At 43.0% G+C, this 18,049-nt stretch overlaps 1 protein-coding gene across 4 annotated transcripts in view; it reads right to left on the bottom strand.

Moving 5' to 3' along the window:
• tcf4 (transcription factor 4) overlaps positions 1 to 18,049 on the bottom strand; it is a 293,844-nt gene that overhangs the window by 107,054 nt on the left and 168,741 nt on the right. For 2 of the 4 annotated variants that reach the window (XM_083929767.1, XM_083929768.1), the window contains exon 1: positions 4,831 to 5,102. The exons of the other annotated variants lie outside the window; for them this stretch is intronic. In XM_083929767.1, the coding sequence (XP_083785893.1) occupies positions 4,831 to 4,899 (69 nt within the window). In that variant the 5' untranslated portion in view covers positions 4,900 to 5,102. Of the gene's footprint in view, positions 1 to 4,830; positions 5,103 to 18,049 lie in introns of those variants that run through there. 4 annotated transcript variants of the gene reach the window in all.

Below are 18,049 nucleotides of genomic sequence, written 5' to 3'. Positions count from 1 at the left end.
AACAAATGCACACTGATTTTTATCAGTATCCATACAGAGCAGAGAGTATTACAAGCACACACCCCACACACACACACACACACACACACACATACACACACACACACCACACACACACACACACACACACACACACACACACACACACACACACGCACAGATTATTTCAATGTTAATGGATCTTTTCATCCAAATACAAAGAAATGTAGTAACCGATTTAAAAAACATAAATTACACACAAAAAAACTGTAACTAGTATGATTTAATCATAACCTGGTGTACAGAGAAAAACAATGTAATAAACCACACACACTCATCGAAGAAAGAGACATCAAAAAATATAACACAAATAAAAAGTGAGCATGAAACACACACTTTTAATAATTTGCACACACACACACACACACACACACACACACACACACACACACACACACACACACAGCAACGGTTCGAAGTTTATGCTCAAACACAAACATGCAATAAATTCAGCTTTTTTTTAGTTGTTCAAACGGAATAACTCAAGCAGATGGAGATACAGGCCTGCACACACACACACACAAACACACACACACACACACACACACACACACACACACACACACACACACACACACACACACACACACACACACACACACACACACACACACACACACACACACACACACACACACACAATGAGTCTATTTATAAAGTAATAATTGCATAACATGCTGTGCTCTAATTCCAGCCTACTGAGCACACAGGATGTCCACACACACTGGCTTCACAATGACAACACACACACACACACACACACACACACACACTAAAACTGGCCGTTAGCGTGTAATAACTCCTCACAGACAGAACAAAGTGCACATGAACGTGTGAAAAACACTCTTTTTTAAAAGAATGCTTGCATACAAAAAAAGGTGATGTAAAGACAAAAAAAAAATCACACCCCCAAACACATGCACCTTCTCTCTATTTAACAGTGTCAATACACACATTTGCATATTTACTGCTGCCGGCGTGAACAGCTTCTCTGTAGTTTTTTAATCATTTGGACAGAAGAGATTTTTAAATGTTTCCATGGGTCTGGGCAGAGGCATTGAGCTGACATTACACAACACTGCTGTCATGATTCAAACATCATCATCGAATATTTCTTTTTATATTTTATATGTAGGGGTCAGATATTATTCTGATGGTAAAAGAACAATTAATAAAGCATTTCACTAAAACAATTTTTTTATGTGAGAAAATTATATCATTGGGAGGCCTTGACCTCTGACCTCCTGTCGACTGTCTCCACACTGAAACGACTAAAATGTCAAATTCAAAGAAAACACCCTCATTAATGGACTTATAAATGTATTTAAAATTCTTTGCAGTAACTGAAAATGAAAACCCCCATTTGAATAAATGTTTGAACATTTTCATTTTGCGTTCATGTGAAAAGGCAGAATAAGAAATAATATTTTGGATGTGACTGTAATTGGGAGTTCATTAACTAAAACACTGTAAATTAAAAAGAATAATTAAACGTGTTTGAAGTGTTTGTCAGAGAAAGCAGCGGTCGCAGACTAAATGGCAGGGCGACTGAATCGTCAGTGTAAAGTGTGTTTCCTGTAGCTGCACATTGAGAGAGGACTGCAGGATTTTGGCAGGCAGCTTCAGGACCCTCCTAATTAAAACTTACTGAATATTCAAATGCTGTGTTAGCATAACAATAGCCGGCTGGCCGGGCCGACTTTAAATGAGGCCTTTTGTTTTAGCCGAGCTTTCTGCTGCCTCATTAAGCCGCTGGAGCTTAAGTTAGCGAGCCGACAGCCGCTAACCGAAGCTCAGGCCTTGGCCCTAACCCTCCTCCTCCTCCTCCTCCTCTCTCCCCCTCCGCCCTCCTCCACACTCTCCCCCGAACCAAAGCCCCGATTCAGCCTCTTCACTGTTTGGTCTCACTGGGCCGCGGCTTGCTGCTGCCGCTGCTGCTGCTGTGGCTGCTGCAGATCTGTCCGAGCCTTTCTGTCTCCTCTCTCCACGAGCACTCTGCCCTAGTTTCCCCTCGCTCCACTTCTGCCTCTATAACACACCGGCCAGCCTCAGTCTGCTTTCACACAACCACACGACTCACCAAGTCACCTCAGACCCTGCCCGTCCGCAAAAACAGGACGCAAGAAGACAAACGACACGACATTATTGCGGCGATTCTCTTATTTTCTCTTTCTGTCACTGGATGGCGAGTGTAAACAAGCTGTGACACAGACAGACAGAGAGAGACGGGGTGGGGGGGGGGGGGGTGAAGATGGAAAGGAGCTTGGCACCAGATCAAGACTGTCGGCACAATGTGCCATCCAGCAGCCAGCCGCCAAACAAAGCGGTGCCACGCCGAGCCCCGTGGCATCGCCGTACTACAAGAGCTCCGGCTCCGAGAGAAGCTGCCGGCATACAAAGAAGGCCCTAAACTACGGGAAGAGAGCGGGTACAAAAAGCATAAGGCTCCAAAGCCGATGGCCGAGGGCCGACAGCGCGGGGCAGAATCGTTCGGCAGGCGGATGGAGGCCGGAGAACCAACAGGCGCCAAGTAGACAGAAGCCGACTGTTGGTGTGGCAGCGTTCAAACAACAGAGGCTCTGTTTACAGCTGCACAGGTCACATCAACTACAAAACCATCTGAACACTGTTAGCCTCAGAATTTAAGGTTAGAAAGATGCCAAGAAAATCAAAACAGCAGGACATTTTTCACATATTATTCTACGCAAAACAAACATGTAAAAATAAAGGATGTGTAAAAGGCATCAAATCCAACTGGCTTGAGATAAATTGAATTGTATCACGAGATTTCAATCAGATCAAGTTCATCATTCATAAAGAAATGAGGGTCATAGAAATGTAAAATCTACAAATTATGCACCTTTAAAAACATTTTTGTGTAGAAATCCTTTCATGCATTTTCTCTATAAAATAAAGAAAATAATAATTAAAAGTCTGCTTGTGGTTTTTTTCGCATGAATATGAGTATTAGCGGCTCTGGAGTCTGATTGATAAATCCTCTCAGAAGGCCTGCAAAATGTGAGCTCCCACTAAAAACTGTTTCCTTGCTGATATAAAAGGACATTTGGACACAGAATTATTTCATTACTTTGTTTATGATAATTCTGGTTGTCATTTTTTGACCTCCGCCATCGCTGTCATCTCCTCTTCATCTTCTCATTCTTTTCTCTTAAACTGGTGTAGAGCAGCAATAAAGAGTCAAAGGTGAGACAAAGGCACACAGCGAGTTCACTGACAGGTGGAGCCGTAGGAATTTCCAGCCTTCCATCTTCATTTACACCTGCGACTCGCAGACATCCTTGCGTTTAAGCAGAAAAACCTGTGAAATGAATTCGCCCTCGCTTCGCTTTCCACGCTGTTTCTCTTTTTAGCCTTCACTTCATCCCCCCGTCTCTCTACATGACTTCACCTTGTGACTGCTTTTTTTTTGTACAGGTGGGGGTTACTGGGAGACAGACAGACGGAAAGACAGGTTCATAGGAGGTCAGACAGCTTCATAACTTGCTGGATGACTTTCTCAGATGTTTTTTTTTTCCCTCTTTGTATCCAGACAGGGTTCTATGATTTTTGAGACAGTAGGCCTGTATTTTAAAATGAAAAGTAACAATTATGACGTCTATATCTTAAAATATATTCATAGACAAATATATGAATAGTTAGATGGGTAGACCTCCACGTTTTTTCAGAATTTGCTGCATTTGTATTATTTTAATGGTATGAACATGGATGAGAAATAAAGAATCTAATGAAAAAAATAATTCTCTAATTTAGAGTGAGAGAGATATTTATTTTCCAGCTCTGCTTTAAACGCATCTTGAAGGTTATGAATAAAATACCAGAATACTGCTATATTTAATATATCATAATAGTCGGGCAAATTACAACAAAAATATGTTTTTTTTTTGTCCGGGAGAAATAAAAATATCCAAAGCCACAAGTCCCTGAATGAAACACACAACCAAACCAAACCCAAACCACACGCCTCAGCAGATAAAACACATTCATCTAAAAATAAGGTTTATTTTTCTTTCTTTTTTTGCTGCATCAAAATCCTTTGAAAATAATAATAAGCTACAGAAATAAAGCGGATTATTTCCAGATGAATCTAACGTCCGCAAAAAACCGGGAGACCAACAGGAAATATTTGACATTTGGGTGTGTTTTTTATACATTTCTCATAGCTGAGATGTGACACTCACACACACACGCGCGCGCGGACACATTCACACACATTCATCACATTTCAGAAGTGTCTGTCCAACCGATTTCATCCAAGCGCTCCGGCACTCTACAACAGCTACTGTCACTTTCCCCGCCGCTGCCACACACACACACACACACACACACACACACACACACACACACACACACACACACACACACACACACACACACACACACACACACACACACACACACACACACACACGCACAAGTTTATTTCCCCCGATAAACAAGAGCAATGCTGTTTTTCCAAAAATAAACCCCGACGGAGTCACAGTTCGCACTTGACGCGCGGCGGCGACCTGACGCGCTTTGGAGTTGGTGCGTAAAAAGCGACGCTCTTCACCTTCACACCTCCTCTCGCTCTCCCTCTCTCTCTCTCTCTCTCTCTCTCTCTCTCTCTCTCTCTCTCTCTTACACACACACACACACACACACACAAACACACACACACACATACACACACACACACTCTCTCTCTCTTCTTTTCTCCCCCCATCTCTCCCCCCCGAACCCTCTCAGAGAAAAGATAAGAAGAAGTGGTAAAGGGATGGAAGAGTGCCTTACCGCTTTGCCGTTGTAGTAATACATGAGTGAGCTGCCTGTCATCCCGGGGATCGTGTACGCACAATACATCGTTCCTCTCCTCCTCAGAAAGAAGAAGAAGAAAAAACTCTATTTCTCCCTTTTCTCTCTCCGCGTGTCTCTCTCTTTCTCTCTCTGTTTTGGTTTATGACGCTCCCCCCGCCCCTTCTCTTCCCTTCTTCTCCACCTTTCTTCTCTTTTTCCTCCTCAGTTGGAACTTTTGCTTGGATTTGTTATGATCTCGAACTCGCGCCGCTCCGCTCGCGTGTTCCTGCTTGCGCGTTTTTTTTCCCCGCCGACAATTCCTTCAGTTGCATTTTCCCATATGGCCGAGCCGAGGCACGCGGAATATGCAAAGTAGGAAGAGAGAGAGAGAGGAGGGCCCCTCCCCTTCTCTCTCTCTCTCTCTCTCTCTCTCTCTCCCTCTCTCTCTCTCTCTCTGCGCGCGCACGGAAAATGTAGGCAACGGAAAGAGAGAAACCGTAGCATGCGCGCCTAAACACACGCAGGCGGGCGCTCGCGGACTCGCGCGCGGTCGCCGACACTCTTTCAACTTTCCACAGTAAATCTGGAAGTCATCCCCCCCGCCTTCCGCGGTGCTGCAGTTCACCGCGCGCCTTTGAACTGAGCCGAATATTCACTTTTTCCACCGCTCTCAGACCGCGCGCGCTTCTTTCAACACTTTTCTCTGCCTCCCCCCCTCCTTAGCTTCCATCCTTCCTTCTCCACTCCTCTCCTGTTTTCTCTCATCCTTTCTTCCATCATTCCCTCCCTTATTCCCTCGTTTCCTCCTCTCCCCAATTGTTTTCCCCTCTCCTATTTCCTCCCTCGCTCCCTTGTTTCCTCCCCCTCTCTATCCTCCTCTCCTCCCTTGCTTTCTCGTCTCCTACCTCCCGTTTCCCCTCCTCTCGTTTGTCCTCTGCTCACTTGATTCCTCCCTTCATATTTCCTAACATCTCATGTTTACTCCACTCCTCCCGCCTCCTTCTTCCTCCCTTGTTTCCTCCTCTACTCTCTTGTGGCATCATTTTAATTTCCTCCTTTCTTCCCTTGTTTGCGCCTCCTTCCTCCCCTTTACCTATTTCCTCTCCTCCTTCCTCCCCTTTACCCATTCACCCTCCTCCTTCCTCCCCTTAACCAATTTCCTATCCTCCTTCCTCCCCTTTACCCATTTCCTATCCTCCTTCCTCCCCTTTACCCATCTACTCTCCTCCTTCCTCCCCTTAACCAATTTCCTATCCTCCTTCCTCCCCTTTACCCATTTCCTATCCTCCTTTCTCCCCTTTACCCATCTACTCTCCTCCTTCCTCCCCTTTACCCATTTACTCTCCTCCTACATACCGTACCCTTCTCCTTTCTTTCCTTGTTTCTTCATTTACTCTCCTCCTTCCTACCCTTTACTTATCCCCCCCTTACCTATTTCCTCTCCTCCTTCCTCCCTTACTCTCCTCTTTTCTCCTCTTGTTTCCTCGTTTAGTCCCCCCCCCCCCTGTGTTTCCTCCTCTCCTGCCTTGTTTCCACCTCTCCTCTTGCCTTGCAGCAGATGAAATAGCCTTCGTCCAACACACTTCCTGGCCAACGTGTCGATCAGCTGTCCGCGGTCAGAGTCTTGTAGATTTTACTTTCTATTTCACGGAGTCGGAGTCTCAGCTGATGCCATCACAGAACAGTGTGTGGTTTTGGTGTGGTCGAGCTAATCAGAGGCTCCAGAGAGTACGGGCCACTGTAGAGACCGCTGGATCCGAGCCACAGGCCCCACTGGGCGGATAGGGCTCTGGCCTGCCCCCCCTTCTCTCCCTGGTGAGAGCTACCAGGGGTGCAAACCCAGAAAAAAAGCCCCAAAAAATACTTAAGTCAACCTGGACAAAATCTTCATAAAAAGTAGGCCAGCCTTCCTTTTTCTCTTGTCCACCAAGAGAAGCCTTCAAATACTACAATCTTTAACACAGAGATTTGTCTATTCTATTTGATGATTCCCTCACACAGTTCTTAAAAAATGGACTATAGGTGGTATTTTTTACATTTTAAATCTTACCCCTTCTAATGCATGGAAGCTTGAAAGCAACCACTTTTTTTTAAAAAGAAACTTCTTCTCTCCACATCTCTCATATTTTCTAATTTTAGCAAACTTTCTTTTCTCCTTTTTTGGCTCTCCTCTTCTTTGGAAGATCTGCACTTTTATGCTATTTGGGATGATGATATGTTTGACTGTATTCACATTCCTCTGTAGCCAGTTTAAGTCACGTAAAAACCAACCCATACAGGGTAAATAGTCAAATCAAAATTTTAAATCATTTAAAGAAATATTTCCAGGACAAGCGCGTGTTGGTTGCTATGGTGACTTGCCGGCTCTGACTGATCATCAGCTTGAACTCGCACACCAAACGTCTGTCTGACTGCAGGCTCAGCCACTGGGTTAGTAGTCTTTATTTCCTCAGGCTGCACAAGTTGAAGCAGAGCTGGATCCATAAAAATGAGAAATCAATTTAAGGAAACAATGTTCATCTCAGACTGGCCAACGGGGGGCGCCATAAACACCTCCCCTGTATTGATCTGAATGGGATGTTTTTTTCTTCTGGCACACAATGTTAGTGAAACCACAGACACCTGGCTGTGACTGTATAATGTGGCCTTTTATCTAAATATAATTGTGTTAAAACAACAGTGCTGTGTGAGGAGCTGCTGAACTGTTTATTTGCAACATGATCACACAGTGTCACTCATACTGGTCAGATGGTGCCTTGGAAATTAAAGGTAAACTTGAAAATACCACAGAGCCTCCACTGTAAGTCTGATTGACATGCAGGGTTGTGTGCAGACCCAAAAGTACTCACTCCTCGGCCACGAAGGATTCTCATATTTCTAGCTGATTCAATGAGCTTTTAACATTTTTTGGATGTGTCTTAATAAGGGTGGTCCAGAGATTAGAGAGATCCTCCTGTTCCAAACAATCACTGTCAAGACAACCACTTCCTGCTTCATCTTTGACCTCTCGTCCTTACACGTACTGCTGTGCCATCAGGGATTACTACTGACTTTTACGGTTTTCTTTCTTAGTGTTACCTGTGCGAACTTGACAACATGCTGGTTCCTTTGATAAAAGAGTGCACCGGCAATTTAGTTTTGCACTTCCGTAAAGTTGCTACGTTCACGGTCTGTTTATTGAAACACATTCACCTCTCTTCTTCCAGTCCTCCCCTGAGTGTTTTGAATCCATACACACATGTTTTATTACACTTCTACCGTTATTACAAGCCTGACTCAGAAGATGCAATTTCCGATTTGTAAATTACAAGTGAATGCAGCATAACTGTTGGTTAAGATCTGGGTCGGCAGACCAACCGCTGTCAGCAGAGTCACTAACATGGCGGCTTATTTACATCTAGAGAGGGAAAGTCTCCACAGACACAGATATTGGAATATTCAGCAAAAAGGCAAAAGTGCTTTCATTAGTGGGTCACATGATCAATCACCATTGTTTTAGCTCACATAGTAACTTAAAAGGGAACTATATAGATGGAAATCTCAGCAAGTACAACTTTAAACATGATTTTATTTTAAAGTATTTCCTAGTCTCACAGAAACTACTGCGAGTGTGAGTGTGTTGAATGTTACTATAAATTCTTCACATTGTTTTTTTCTTACTTAAACCTGGGGTAGGTAATTTTGGCGTTGTTGGGCAAAAAAAATACATAATAATCTTTCGTCATATTGTACGTTAAGTAGTCTCATTTCAGAGTTGACTCAGGATAGAGAGGGGAGAGGGAGAGCTGCAGGAAGAGGTCTCACTCTACTTCAAATCCTGAAGTTATTTTTTTCTTCGCTTTCACCTGCTGCAGCTTTAAAAGCTTCTGGTTTTCATCCACAGTAACTTCACACGACCGCATCTAACCACGGTGAACCGCTGGGTGACATCTTTTTAAATGTCCGTCGCAGGGAACAGACACATATAAACACCTCTCTCAACTGGGCCTCGGCCGACAAGCGTGCCGGGCCTGGGCGTGGTACAGTTGTACTCACACTGGTCAAACGAACTAGACCATAGCTGTGAAACGTGCTTGGGCACGGTACGGATGGACAATGTGAGTGAGTCCTAAACTTAAAAAAACAGTGAGTCGGGGCTTGGCTCGGCTCGCTAAAAATGGGAATAAGAATCAGCTTGGTTTTGCTCGGTGCCGCCAAAAGTGCCAATGGAAAAGCGCTATATAAGTCACGCTCCAAAAACTCTGGATCATGTCCCATAATGCAAGTGTTTTCAGTAGAGAACCTCCCTGATAAATGCCCATGTCTTTCAAACTCCAGTTTGTAATGCAGGCTTTATGTTCTATGGGTGTATTCTCCAAGCCCAGGTCAAGATTACCCTGATGACATCACTACATCATCATCAGTTCATTGACAGAGCTCCTCCAGAGCCAAAAAAGACGTTATCCAACTGTTTCCACAGGCTGAGTAGCATTACCTCTGACAAGTATACTGATCTTCACATGTCAAATCGGTGGACTTCCCCTTTAAAAGACATGAAATCACACTGGAGAGAGAGAGAGAGAGAGAGAGAGAGAGAGAGAGAGAGAAAGAGAGAGAGAGAGAGAGCGAGCTTGGGGGGGGGGGTGATGCAGGCAGTCACCACAGACAGTGATTCAGCCTTCCAAATTTCATATTAACATCGTCATCATTCATCCTATTCAAACAAATAATAGACTCCAAAACAAGCGAGCAGACCTCCCAAACCTCTCTCTTTCTCACTCTCACTCCCTCTCTTTCTCTACCTCTCTCTGCTCCTCTCTCTCTCTCCTCTTCTTTTCTGCTTTAATTTGATTAAAAAGCGAGCTGCAGGAAGGGGAGGGAGGGCTGATGCACATCTAATAAGTGGACCATCTGTCTGCAGCGCTGGCTGGCTCCCAGCATTGTACCCAACCAGACTGCATGGGAAATGAAGGGAGAGATGGAGGGATGGAGGAAGGGACGGAGGAAAAAGAGAAGGGGCACAAAAATAAAAATATAGAACCTCAAAAAGAGTGACCCGGTTGAGGAAAAGAAGCAGAGACAGCGCTTTTAATTTTGTCCGACGCTTGCTTGGTCAACAAACATGCAGAGGAGACGAAGAAGAATGAAGAGAGGAGGGAAAACGGAGGAAGAAAGAAGGAGTGCTAAAGGAGAGCATCAGGAAAGGAGAGGAGGGAAGGAAAAAAGGTGAGGGGATAAGGAAGAGAGGAGAAGTGGGAAGGGAGCTCAGATTGGAAAAGAAGGGTGGAAAAGACAAAAAGAAGGGAGGAGAGGAAAGGAGATGAAAAGAGAGGGGGAGGAAAAGGGAGAATAAGAGAGGAAAGGAAATTAGACAAGGAAATGAGAGAGAAAAAAGAGAGAGCCGAAGAGGAGAAAAGAGGAGATGAGGGGAACAGGGTGGAGGATACAAAAGAAGGGAGGAGAGGAGAAACAGAGGTCGAAAAAGAGGGGAGTATGAAAAAGGGGAGGGGGGGTGGAGAAAAGGAAGGGGGCAAGCTGAGAATGGAGGACAGGAGAAAAGGTGAGATGAGGGAGAAAAGGAGATGGGGAGACAAATGGGAGGAGAAGAGAGGGAGATGGGAGGATACGAGGGGGCAATGTTAGAGAAGAAAAGAGGAGCATTTTCGCTGAGTGTTCATTTCTGTTTTTTAAAAAGTCATTCAAAGTGACCTTTGACCTTAAGGTAGTAGGGTCTATTCTCAGCACATGCACCCTTGGGCTTCTATTCTATTTAAGGTGGACTGGAGACAGAAGTGGGACAGCAGCCATTGTCACTCTACGCTTTAACAAGCCACCTAAGGTCACACTGCACACAGTGCCACTTGTTCCTTCCTCTTCCCATCCTTTTCTCATCCTCCATCCCCATCCTTCCCCCTCCATCCACCCTCCCTTCTGCCTCCTCCATCCTCTGTTAAATTTCCTCCTTTTCTTCCTTTCTCTAATTCCTTGTTCTCTTCCTCCTTGTCCTTCTTTTTTCCCCATTTCTTCATCCCCATCACTTGTCTTCCTCCCTCTTTCCCCCCAAATTCCATCCTACCTCGCTTTCTTCTCCTTCTCCATCCTCCCCCCTCCTGCTTTACCCCTATCCCCCCCACACTTTATTCCTCACTCCCGTTATCCCCTTCTTTCCTCCTTCCCTAAAATGCCATGCCCCCATCCGGTTTCCCCTCCTCTTCCTCCTCCCTCTCTCCTCCTCTCTAAAAGAGAGATGACAGTTAATCCGTGGTTGAATTATAATCTCACATTTCATCCCGATTTCACGCTGACAGGATTTTCTTCACATTACGACGCCCAGTTGTCTGTCTCTCGCTCTCTCTCTCAGTCTGTCTCTCTCTCTCTGCACTTCTGTATTTCTCAATGTCTCTCGCCCTTTCTCTACATCTCTGTCTCTGGGTTTGCCTCCTTTCTCCTCTTTTCTCAGCACCTTTCATTCCCTATTATTATTGCTTTCTGGACTTCCTTCCTTCCTTCCTTCCTTTCTTTTCTTGATTTATTTCTTACATATTTCCTTCCCTCCTCATATTTTTTGTTTTATTTCCCTTCTTTTTTCAGTCTTTCTTGCCTTTCTCTCCATAGTCTTCCTTTTTTTCTTCCTTGATATTCTTGCAGGTACTACTTGCAGGCGTGGGAATTCTCTCTCTCTCTCTCTCTCTCTCTCTCTCTCTCTCTCTCTCTCTCTCTCTCGTGAGCTTTTGAATTGAGTCTTTTTATGTTGCAGGTCTGAATTTACAAACAATAAAGGTATTGACAGGACTGAAGCCTCGAGAGCAGACAGCTACACACACAAACACACACACACGCACACTAACACGCACACGCGCACACACACACACACACACACACACACACACGCACACGCACACACACACACACGCACACGCACACACGCACACACACACACACACACACACATAAGAACATAAAGGTTTCAGTTTCACAGGTAAGTGCTGCGAGGCAGATTGTAAGTGTGTAGGACGCAGGTGAGATCAGTATATATTTCCATCCAGCTGTTGCACAGCTGAACCACTTCAACCATTGAATCTTTTGTATAAACACATTTAGTAAAACTCAACTTGATGGATTAACACTTTGAACTCAACTCACAAAACCTCATGCCTTTTAAAGGTTTTTCCAATCCATTACATATGAACGTTATATTCCAATAAAGTAATACATTTGCTTAGAACTCAGGAAAACATACTTTAACTTCAGATCTGGCATCCAAATTATTATGTTATTTTTACATGTTTTTGTATGTTATTATTATTTTTAATTATGGACATTTTCTACGGTATTTTCTGTGCCATGCTTATATTTTGAACACAAACTGCTAGTAGTTGATTACTTCATGATGCAGAATCTCAAAAATAAAAATATTACGGCTCTATCTCCCAAAGCCTGAATCCTGATGGCAAAAGCTCCAGACATAGAGTATACATGGCAAACACAAACAAGAAAAGCAACAAAAACCTGTTTCGGTTTGAATCTAATCAACTTTTATGACGTTATTATCATGAGGCTCAGAATGTCTCATCAGCATGGTTTTAATTCATGGAACACTGACACTGACCTCAATGCAATCATATACAGATTCTATTTGTGTTTTTCTTTCTTCTTTTCTTTCTTTACAAGCACCCTGGGATAATAGTTAAAGGGATAGGGATAAGGATTTTAATACAGTACAATGCAGTGATATGAGTTCCTTATTCATAGTCAGTGCGTCACCTACAGTAGATGGAGGTCGACATGCCCCAGTTTGGAGAAGCAGACAGGAGGACAGGCTAAACAATGTACTGCTGTGGACAGAGAATTACTTTAGACAGCTCAAAAAGGCCTTCCTAACAATACATATTTAAGTGTTCTACTGTATAAAATGAATATTTTCACTTACCTTACTGTCAGACAGCTCTGTTTAGGTTTACGTGGGTGGGAACTGAAGCTGTTCTACGCTCTTGTCAAAGCCACCAGACTCCTTTGACAAAAACAGTCATTTTTCCTTGCAGGTTACTGGTCTACCGCTGCTTCGATCGGTGAGTTTGTTTGTGTCACTGTGCGGCTTTGATGTTTTAAACGGTTCATTCGGATTCACAAAAGTCAGCAACTCCTGTGTTCTGCGAGGTGAAATTAATGTTTTTGTCAAAGGAGTCTAGTGGCTTTGACCAGAGCATTGAACAGCTTCAGTTCTCTCTGCGTAAACGATTGGCTACACACACAAATCATATTGAGCTTTTTTTAAGGTGGCTAAAAAAAGTCTATCTTCTGCCCTCGTCCACAGCAGTACATTGCTTAGCTGTCGTGCCTGTTTCTCCAAACTTTAGACAAACTTTGAACATAGATTGACTATGGATAAGTACCTTATACTACTAAACCTGAACTATCCCTTTAAGGTACATACTACCAGAAATATCCCCTGTTAGATTTCAGCTGGGGATCGTTGCTGCATATCATATCCCATTCTCTCTCTCTCTCTCTCTCTCTGCCCCCTTGTTAACTGACTGCCTCCATCAGACAGAATGGGTCTTTAGGAGAGCTGTCAATGGGGCTAAGCTCGTTGTCGATGATCAGTAAACTGATTACATTCTTCAAGTAACAACCACTATGAGAGATGTGACTATGCCTTGAGTATGGATGGATGTATAGAAAGACAGTTGGATAGACAATAAGGCTGTCAGACTAAAGGAATGAGACTGAGAAAAGAAAGACAGAGAGATCTCTTCATTCTTTCTCCGGTGTAATCAGGATAAAGAAAACTGACGTGGCCTCAATTCTGACTGAGGAAATCAGACGCTAATTTTCCTCCAAAAAAAACAAACCGAGACACACGCACACACACACACACACACACACACATACACACACACACACACACACACACACACGCAGTACCAAAAGTGTTTGGAGAGGGTGTGTAAGTGTGTCTGTGATGCGAGTGTTTGAGTGTCTGAAGGAGCTAGTGTGTGTTTGTGTGTCTGGCATCCATCAGAACCACAGCTTGCCGAAAAAACAGTAAGCACAGTGTAGAGAGAGAGAGAAAGAGAGAGAGAGAGAGAGAGAGAGAGAGAGAGAGAGAGAGAGAGAGAAAGAGAGAGAGGGGGGGGGCAAATGAACGAGCGCTGCTGCACGCTAATTATGTATGCATGATTTAATCTGCAACTCAATAATATGCAAATATATTCATATGTTAGTTTCTTAATTAAAAATGCAAAGCAGCCCTTATGGTGATTTTTCTGTGATTTTCTTTTCAGCCTAACAAACGGAACATTTGGAGAAATTCAACAAACTGGAGGGAAGCGCTACGGTGGGGGTTAACAAGAAAACTTCCTATTTCAACTTCCTGTAGATTGAGAATAAAGGAAGAGCTGGAGGGGGGCTAACTTGTTGAATGGAGGCAAACTTTGCCATTCCACCTTAAGGATATTTTGAAGACAATTCTGCCTTAATAGACATTTGAGAAGTTACTTTGAAGGCAATTATCAGTTTCTGTGTTGTAACTGGCGTTCAGCGTTCACATCAACATCCGAGGCATAACCACAAAATGAACACAGATTCTTACACCATCTTTTATATCTCTGTCTATGTTTTAAATATTATACAACTCCCTGTAAAGCCAAACAAACATGGATCTCAGCCACAGTCTGTCAAAGTAATTAAACATTAATTAAATGGATATTGTGCTAAATTGACAATACACAGCATTGCAATCAGTTCGTATAATTCTCCCTGATGTGTTACAGTAAAGTGATCCATTATGCTGGGGTCTATAATGGAATGGTGACTTCTCACTCATGCTGAGCTAGCTAATTTCTAGTTGGAATCACTGTTTGTACTTTGAGCTCCAACTTTAGAAAATGCTCATCAAAGATTGTTCTCTTAATAGAGAGTTTGCCAAGTTCAAACTTGACAAGTGAAACTCAGGTGTCCAAAACTGAAGTGATTTAAATTATATCTATTTATCTATGTATTTTGTTGCCATGCAGCCAGGAAAGGCAATGTCATTAAGTCAGTTGGTTGGTCCACCACTTTGGCCCAGACTTGCAACTACTCCAGAGGATATAACTGACTCTGGTGATCATGCAATTTGGTAAGGACATGTATGATACCCTCAGGTGGATTTATAGCTAGTGATCCCTCAACCTTTCTTCCAGCATCACCATCAGGTTAACATTTATATTTGCCCAATAGGCTACTCGAGTTCATGACTAAAACCAATTCCCATCAACATCAGCTGTACTTTATGTTAAGTGCTAATTAGCTAACCTAAGAAGGCAGACATTTCCTATTAAACATCAGCATGTTAGCATTGTATTTGTGGCTATAGATGCTCAAGACCCTTTCACACATGCGTTGAAACCCGGAACTTATCAAGACATTTCCCGGGGGGAGCTGTAGGTGAGAATGCAAATGTCCAAATCAGTTGGATTGAACATTAAACAGACTTTACGCTGCCAGTTCCCTCGTAAAAAGTCAGCATAATGTCTGACTGATGATGGCATTTCTATCATGAGGCTTGGGCAAAACCAGAAGAAAGCAAACATCCCAGGAAGAAGACGACGAGTGATTCACATGAGGATGCCAACACCGACAAGATTCGGGAACTTCTGTCAGTAAGGCCCAACACCAAAATCATCAGGCTGGCTACGTGTGCCGACACCAAGTATTTCCAGTAAGTGAGAATGTATCATTGATGCTGACTGGCCAGTCTTGCCTAGCTAGCATGCCCTTACATGGCTGAAAATTGTGGAGCACATTATTGTGGAGATTAATTAGGATGCGTTCACACTGAAGACCTGCAGTGCAATGCACAATTCATATTCATTGCTCAAATCCTATCTTTTTTTTGGCTCACATTATGTCTTTAAATGTGGCCTGTCTGTGTGAACAGCTCACGCTCCTGAAGTGACCCGCATGCCCAGTTGATCCTTGATGACGCCACAACGGTGTTTACGGAAGCGAACATGGCAACGGCAGCCAAATTTCCGCTCTATGCAGAGCAATAGCGCCACCATCCGTACAGAGGAGCGTTTGGATGTGGCGTCAGGCACACTTTTTTTTCAGTCATATTTATTTGTCATTCATTTACAAAAAAGTGCAGCGTGGGTCAGAATGATGTCAAAGTCGCATTAAATGCGACATGGCTGTTTAAATTGCGACCGCATTCAAAAAAATCAGCTACGATTTAGTAGCACATTTAAAAGATTCTGATTTGAAAATGTCAGATTCAATGTGACCTGTGCTGTTCACACTGTCAAAAGCAGATAAGATACTGGTCCAATATGGACTAACTTTGCTGACCCACTACTGCTGTTACAAAATCATTTCCCAGTCTGGGATCATTAAAGTAATTCTATTCTATTCTATTCTATTCTATTCTATTCTAATATGAGCGGAAAAATCTGATTCAGGTCACTTGGAACTGCAGTGTGGACGTAGCCTTAGATTCACTGAACACACATTCAAAATCAGAGAAGCATTCTACGGGATACTGGTCTTAAGTTTACAAAGTTACAATGGGAGGAACAAGAACTCTTCTGGGTATTTGGACAGTTCTTGGCTTAATGTGTCAGTCAAATAATTTGAAGCACTCATCAAGCAATCGATTGAAGCACGTTCACCAGTTCAACAGTAAAACCTGACTTGAGTTTCTTGGGTCTGACTTGGTGTGAAACCTGCTGTCTTCCTGCTGAGCACTTCATACAGCACACAGTGCAACCTGCTGCTGAAAGAAAGGCTCGCTCAGCGCTTTGTGTTCAGGTATACACAGAGCGTGCTCACAATGAAAACAATGATTAAAGATGAGGCTAATCCACACCAACAGCATGCATTACAGCCACACGGCAGGGTGTGTTTCATGTGTGTCTGCTATGAGGCTGATATTCAGATCACTTTGTTAAAGCCAACACTCTTGTTGGAACAAAGTTTTACATCTTTCTCTCTTGTATTCTGTATCATCTCCCTTCACTTCTGGTCATTTACTTTTTGCTCTTTTATTTTACCAATTTCAGTTGATTTTTCTACAATTTTTTTATTTTTACAAATATTCCTCTATTGACTTGTGTGTCTTGCTTCCTTTACTTTTCAACAAGTTCTAAAAGTGATTTCAACGTAATATTTGGTTTAGTTTGGTTTATGAAGATGGTTTTTAGTTATTATAATTAGGCCTATAGTTATACATATTTGTAAATGTGTTATTGTGTTATATTTAGTATGCATTAGCTTTCTATTAGCTGTCAGCATCAGATCAGGATATATTTAGAGGATGATGTGTTTTTTTGCCCATAAACCTCCTCAGATGTACAGTTGACCCACAGCCTCTCAAAAACTTCCAAAACTTGCGCAGACTTTTAAAATAGTTGTTAACACTTAAAAAAACTCAAAGAGATTTAGAAACTGCATGACAAGTGCGGAAAAATCTCTCTCACATTTTGTTTTTCTGTGATTATAACTACGAGAAAACTGTCTTGACAGCTTTTCATGTACATATCACATAGCACATTAGCTGTCAGCAGGCAATGCTCTCCAAACACTACTTTGTGTTGCTTTAAAGGAAGCTCTGACATCTGACAATTAATAATCAACTGCAACAAAAACTCCAAAAATGTTGCCTTCACAAGGATTGCTGTCAGAAACCCAAAGCCAGTAAAATGTCAGTAAAAAAAATGATAAATCTGGCTTCTGTTGGATGAGCTTTTTTGAATGCATCACGCAATAATTTAATTGTGGAGGAACTCAACTTATTTCTGCCCACAATTACTGTTTACTTTTGAATTTTTTTTTCATGGAGCTGTAAGATTTCATAGGCAGAAAAAGTTAAGTATTAAAAATAATTTCACTCCCTAAATGAAACTATAGTGGGAAAAAGAGAGGGAAAATATCTGTGTCACCACAAGTAGCCTACAGGCTGATTTGTGTGTGTGTGTGTGTGTGTGTGTGTGTGTGTGTGTGTGTGTGTGTGTGTGTGTGTGTGTGTGTGTGTGTGTGTGTGTGTGTGTGTGCGGGCACGCGCCTGTGTCAGTGCGTGTGTGATAACATGTGATATTTATCGTAGCCTTGGAGCAAATCAGACTGCGGCTCTCTGCTGCTTGTTACTGCAGCCAAATGTTTGGGCTCAGGAATGCACCGGGGAACATTCACATCTGCAGCAGGCATGTGTGTGTGTGTGTGTGTGTGTGTGTGTGTGTGTGTGTGTGTGTGTGTGTGT

The sequence above is a fragment of the Echiichthys vipera genome (assembly GCF_963691815.1).
Source record: "Echiichthys vipera genome assembly, chromosome: 16".
NCBI classification, from domain to species: Eukaryota; Metazoa; Chordata; class Actinopteri; order Perciformes; family Trachinidae; genus Echiichthys; species Echiichthys vipera.
This window is presented reverse-complemented; position numbering and strand designations above follow the sequence as displayed.